Source organism: Juglans regia, chromosome 4 (genome assembly GCF_001411555.2).
Source record: "Juglans regia cultivar Chandler chromosome 4, Walnut 2.0, whole genome shotgun sequence".
Taxonomy (NCBI): domain Eukaryota; kingdom Viridiplantae; phylum Streptophyta; class Magnoliopsida; order Fagales; family Juglandaceae; genus Juglans; species Juglans regia.
In genome coordinates, this window is record NC_049904.1 from 4,652,094 (window position 1) to 4,658,540 (window position 6,447).

General features: G+C 28.6%; 1 protein-coding gene across 1 annotated transcript; it reads right to left on the bottom strand.

The window, feature by feature from the left end:
• Nucleotides 1–372: 372 nt before the first annotated feature.
• Nucleotides 373–1,778, bottom strand: LOC108988428 (spermidine hydroxycinnamoyl transferase-like). The gene is made up of 2 exons (XM_018961691.1): nucleotides 1,363–1,778; nucleotides 373–1,279 (listed from the first exon to the last, which is right to left on the bottom strand). The coding sequence occupies exons 1-2, from the start codon at nucleotides 1,776–1,778 to the stop codon at nucleotides 373–375; spliced, it is 1,323 nt and encodes a 440-aa protein (XP_018817236.1).
• Between the last annotated feature and the right edge of the window lie 4,669 nt (nucleotides 1,779–6,447).

The following is a 6,447-nucleotide window of genomic DNA, read 5'->3' on the forward strand; positions in this document are numbered from 1 at the left end:
TAGGTGGAGGCAGACTGGTTGGTGTACTTTAAATTTGCAAGGTTTTTTTTTTTTTTTTATAATTATTGTTTTATTATCATGATATATTATTCAACATTAATCGCAAATTTTGCAATAGTTTCCAAACAAATCAACTACTATGGCCAAGTCCTAAAAATACAATGAGATTCTAACAAGATAATATCCCAAATGTAGTTTACATCCATCACTTTCTCAACTGATCACAACCTCAAGGAAATAAATTAAACAAGGAACCTAAGATCAACATTATAGCAAGCAACGTACAGCTTCCCTTGGTGACAATGGATAGCCCGTCACCTTTACCCACATTCTACAGATAAACGATGCTATTATTTTACTGAGTGCTTGTAATTAAGTTTCTAGATTTGTAAGCTTCGCTTGGTGACAATGGACGTCCTCATAGAAGAGCTTCTTAAAAGAATCCATGTATTCTGTTTGCAAACGAAGTGCTATGAGGAGAGATCCATTAGCAGTTGGACTTGACATGATGAACGACTTGCCATCATCATTTAATAATCCTGGACCGACGTAGATTGGCTTTCCCCATCCATAATCCAATTCCATACCATAAACTGGCAAATTAATCCAACTTCCAATATAAACGTTGGGATTTCCTAAGAAATTAGGTGTTTTTGTGTATGCACGAATATGGAAGTTACTCCTCAAAGCACTCACATCCTCCTGGCTAGTTATATAATCAAGAGCAGACCTTATATACTCGTCTGTGATACGTTCGATGGCTTCCCTTATTTTTCTAGCAGCATAACTAAGTGGTTTGGCCAAGAGGTCGCCATGGACACATTTCGATGTTACGGTCGGAAGAACTACGTTTCCAAAGTATCCTGGGGGGAGAGACGGCTTCAAGCGACTACGAAAATCAACCGCTAAGGAAAGTCTTGTTGGTTGAGTGTTATCACTCGCTCGTGCCTTGCATATACACCTCCATAAGTGCCTAGCGACTGCTTCATATCGAGAATAAGGTCGTGTCACCACCATTTCCATGTCTTGATGTGGGATGTCGTTGGCTTTTTTCCTTAGTCCCTCGACTTGCTCTTTGGTGACTTTCAATATGGTGGCACAAGTTTCTTTCATCTGCTCCTCTTTGGCATCAGTGTGTCCTAATAGGAGTGGTGGTTTTGTGAACTCTATATGCTCAAAGCGTGGAGGCAAAAGTGGTTCGGATGATCGTAATATGGTGCGATCATGGAAAGGCATCTCATTCTCCTCCAATTCATCTCCTCGTGCCAATTGGTCCATGCTTTGAAGAATTTAGCCGCAGACCATCCATCAGCCATTGTGTGGGACATGGCTGTTCCAACACAGAGACCACCGCAGCTAAACCTTGTGACTTGCACCAGCATCAAGGGCCAATCCTCAATCGGACTACCATAATCAACCTTAGGGACCAAATCTTCGACTGCCTTTGTTGGTGCAAACCCAAGTTCATCAAGTTTTGCTTCTGAATAAGCTTCTGATATTTGTGAGCCCTTGGCATTACAATGGAGTTCCAGTCGGCCACTATGAATCCAGCGTAGTCGACCAGCTAGTGGGTAATAGGGAACCAATGCACGGCTCAGGGAGTCTTTCAGTGTCTCGAGTGTTGTTGTTTGTTCGTTGTTGTCGCTGGTGGTTTTGTAGATATAGATGACGCGTGCATGATTCCATTGCATTTTTTGGTCGTTCTCTGATAACTGTAATACGCCTCCCGGTGTAGGCTTGCTGGGAAAGATGGTGGAAGTAGACTTGAGGGTCACCATTATTTTGTGAAAATATTGGGTGTATGTTTTTGTGCAATTTTCTTACTACATGTAGGCTATAAATTGGTGATATGATATATATAGGCTAATCAATGCTTTGGATGATGAACATTTATTAGAGAGAAGGGGGAGAGAAATATATTCACAATTAGTTCTAATTAGTTTTTTTTTCCCCTTTTTCTTATACGTATTTTTTAATACTTTTAAATGTTTTTTTAATAAAAAAATTACAATATTATTAAAAAATACTTCCTTAATACCAGAAGACCGAGGCTTCTACCACTCAGGCCAATCCCTTGGGGCCACATCCCCTGGCGAAGCCAGTGACTTACCTAGTTTTGTGTATGGGAAATTTATGAGGGTGCGGTGCACGAGACTAGGGTTTACTCTGCAGGGATGAGTTCGAAAGGCCCTACTTTGGAATGGTTTCCCATAAAAAATAAAAATAAAAAATAAAAAATTCAAGCAGGAACACTTAATGGCATGTTTGAGTGGTGAGAACGGTAACGTTTTCCTATTGAAATTTCCTTGAAATATTGTCTCAGTATTAGAAAGAGAGATGTTATTTTTTATTTTAAATTTTATTATTTTAATAAGTATAATTGATTTTTTATTTTTAATATCCAAACCTAAAACTTAAAACTAATCCTCTTTACATGTACTTAGGGTTATATGATAATTTTTTTAGACAAGTAATATTACATCAAACATGCATGCTTTTGTACAATAATTTGAACATAGTGTGATTGGGGTTTTATTTGCTCTTGAGTTTTGAGATTTTCTCACACAACTTATTAGTTTTCGTGAAGATTTAGGTTTGTTTGGTTACACAAACTAAACTATTTTATCTAATCTTTTATCATATAATCATTACAATTTTCTCAAACTCCCAAACAAAATATTGTAAGCAATACATCTTTTTCAAATCTTAAAATAAAAATTATATTCTAATAATATTTCATTCAACTTTTAATTTTTATTTCATGATCTCATATGTGTAACCAAACGAGACCTAAGGTCTGGTTTGGATAATGAGTTAATTTCAACTCATCTTTATTCATATCATATAGTTATTATAATTTTATCAAATTTCTGAATAAAATGCAATAAATAATTTAATTTTTTCAAATATTAAAATAAAAATAATATTTTTATAATATTTTATTCAAATTGTAACTTTCATCTAATCTCAACTCGCTATCAAAATTATCCCTAAATAATACAAGGTCGTGAGCTTTAGGGCCTCTTTAGATACTTTAAGATTATTTGTAAAAGAAAGATAAAATGGGATTAAATGAAAAATTTATAAATAATAACAAGATTATTTGTATTAAGATGTTTCAATAGTTTTATAAAAGTGTTTAAATCTCATTTTAAAATATGTTTGTCCGTAGAATTGAGATGAGGTGATTTAACCTTTTGATGTATACTATCAATTATTAAAATGTGCAGACAAATGTCTGATCGTAATTACTGTATGAAATGCATCGTTACCGTTGTAGACAAAATGTTCTTTATGATAGCTGGGGGATGGGACCGACGGGATGAGCTTCGGCGAGACAAGTTTGGTTAGTGAAGGGCCCTGACTCCTGACTCCTGACTCCTCTCATATAATTGAATAGAGGGAAAAAGAACGGTCGAATGAGACATTTTGATGGAGAGGATTTGACTTCTGATCAATTTTCATCTGATCCTCAAACGACTCTTTAGGAGGGGTTTGAATCGACAGTCAGTTCAAATAAAAGTATCTTATTTGAGTTAGATCATTAATATTGGATTATATAAATATAAATATAAAATTTATAGAATATGACAAGATTTTATTTTTAAGTATTTCATTTAAAATTTATTTTTATATTAAATTATCCATTTATACTATACAATAATTTTGATTATCTAAATATAATATTTTATTTTTTAATTTTTAAAAATATACACTTAAATAAACAGTAAATAAATAATATAAAAAAATAAAAACCTACATGAAAAGTATATAATTAGTGTCAAAATTGATATAAACAGTATGTAAACAGTAAAAATTGACGTGAACAGTACTTGAAAATTATTGCACAGTGGGACCAACCCTTTATCAAATCCTCAAATCAATTTTATTTCATCTCGCTATTTAAACATAATATTTTACAAAATATCTAATGTCATCTTAATTTTTTACAAACTATTGAATAAAATTATAAAATTATTATGTTTTATTTTAAAATTTGATAAAATTAGATTAATTTTTATATTTTATTTAAAAGTTTGAAAGGTTGTGTCGAGGATCGTTTTTATATAATAATTAGTTAATGATTAGATAAAAATATTGAACATTTTAAATTAAAAATTATTATTTTGAGTGATATTTAAGGAGAAAAAATAATTTTATTTAAATGTCTTTACATTATATATATATGATCTACATGCCATAATTTGACTTGAAAGGTAAGTTTTAAAATTAAGATTTAAAAATTAAGTTATATTATATGAATGATTCGTACTCTAAAAACATTTAAAAAACGCTTCTCAAGGAAAAAAACTATGCGACCACCATCGATGGTACGTTGCACCCATATCCTCCACTCAACGATACCGATCTTCTCGAATTTGCTATATAATCTAGCATCCATATCACCAATTAAAAAAGAGTAAATGAAGATAATTTAATTTTTTTAAAACTTATGATGATATCTTTAAAAATTTAGAAGTTATAATTATTTAAAAGCTTTATAAGTATTTTTGCTTATTTATAGACTTTTTAAAATTCTAAATACATTCTGAATTATTCAAAAAAGAATGTTTAAGAAAAAATGTTAAAATAATATTTTTTAAACATAATTTTTAACTTATTTAAGATTAAAAAATATTTTAATATATAATATTTAAATAATCTAATTTTTTAAAAAAAAATTTAAAATTTTTTTAATTACTTTTTAAAACTTCTCAATCTCAGTCAAAAGAAAACTCACTGATGTGCCAGAGTCTGTAACAATAAGGAGATTCCAACGTGATGATTTCCCGAAGGTAGTTGATAACTTGATATCCCATTATCCACCACTTGCTGTTGATAACCATGGCCCACATGAATGCTGGCCAGCTGTGTTCGTCAATTACAGTACTAGCAATGATTTTTTTTAGATGTATGTTTAAAATCATATTTTTTAAGGATTAATTTTGTATATTAAAAAAAACTCTCATATTAAATTATATATTTTTAAATCAAATAATAAAAAAATATTATTATTTTTTTATTTCTTAAAATTATTATTTTTATATATATTTTATAATTAACATCCACTTTATATTATTAACTTAATATAAATTTCATGTATCAAAATCATCTTAATATAAATTCTATAAATTTGATTTTAATGAGTAAGAGAGAGAAAAAAATAATATTTGAAAAATGAGTAATGCTTCTTTAAATTTAAAACAATACTGTTTATAGCTATGCAAAAATTTAGATGAATATAAAAACATATTATTCAAATTTGAAGTTAATATAGATGAATATAAAGACATATTATTCAAATTTAAAGATAAAGATAAAGATAAATAAGTCATTACTAATACTCTTATAGTTACAATCTCCACATGAAGACAACATCCACCGGCACACGCCAACTTAATTTTTTAAGAATTAGATGAGAATTTTTAATTTTAGATAAAAATTTAAAATATTATTTTAAAATTTTTAAAAATTAAATTATTTATTATATTTTATTTAAAAATTTAAAAAAGTTTCGAAAAGAAGTAACGTTCTCTGTGTCCACCTCTAGCTCTGACACCATAAACATCTAGTTTGTTTTCACAATTATTCTCAACTCATTTTATCTCATCTAATTATTATAAATTTTTTAAATTTTTACAAAAAAAAAAGTAATTCAACTTTTTTAAATTTTAAAACAAAAATAATATTAAAAAATATATTATAATAATATTTTATTTAATTTTTAACTTTAATTTCAATTTATCTGGTCTATTTTACGAAAACAAAGGAGACCAGTGTTTTTGAGAATCCTGTGTCTCACAACGAGCACATAAGAGAACATCTTTCATTTATAACAAAATGTACAAATTGAATTTACAAGCAGTAGAAGCTGAATAAGGAAAAGATTGGGTCAAATTTGTTTTCACATTTCATTTCATATTATTTTATCAAATCATTAAAATTTTTTCAAATTCTAATATAAAATAAAATAAAAATTCAACCCTATCAAATTTTAAAATAATAATATTATTAAAAATATATAATTTATTAATAATTTATTTAATTTTTAATTTTTAATTTTTATCTCAACTCATCATATCTCATCTAAAAAAAATAAATGAGACCTAAAGCTGACTAGAGCGGTACATGTCAAAAAAGCAAGGATTGCATTAAATTGTAAAGGTGTAATTGAAGACTGCGTATAGCTAGTATTTAGAAGTTATTTAAATAGTGAGATGAGATAAAATGATTTTATATAAAAATTAAATATAATATTGTTAGAATATTAGTTTTAATATTATTATTGTTTTAAAATTTGAAAAATATAAATTATTTATTATAATTTATATAGAAATTTTAAAAACTTGTAATGATGAGGGAATAAGATGGATTGAGAGTGTTTGCCAGTCCAAACTACTCCTTATTCTCCATAAATTACGCTGGCGTGTGCTGGTGGATGTTGTC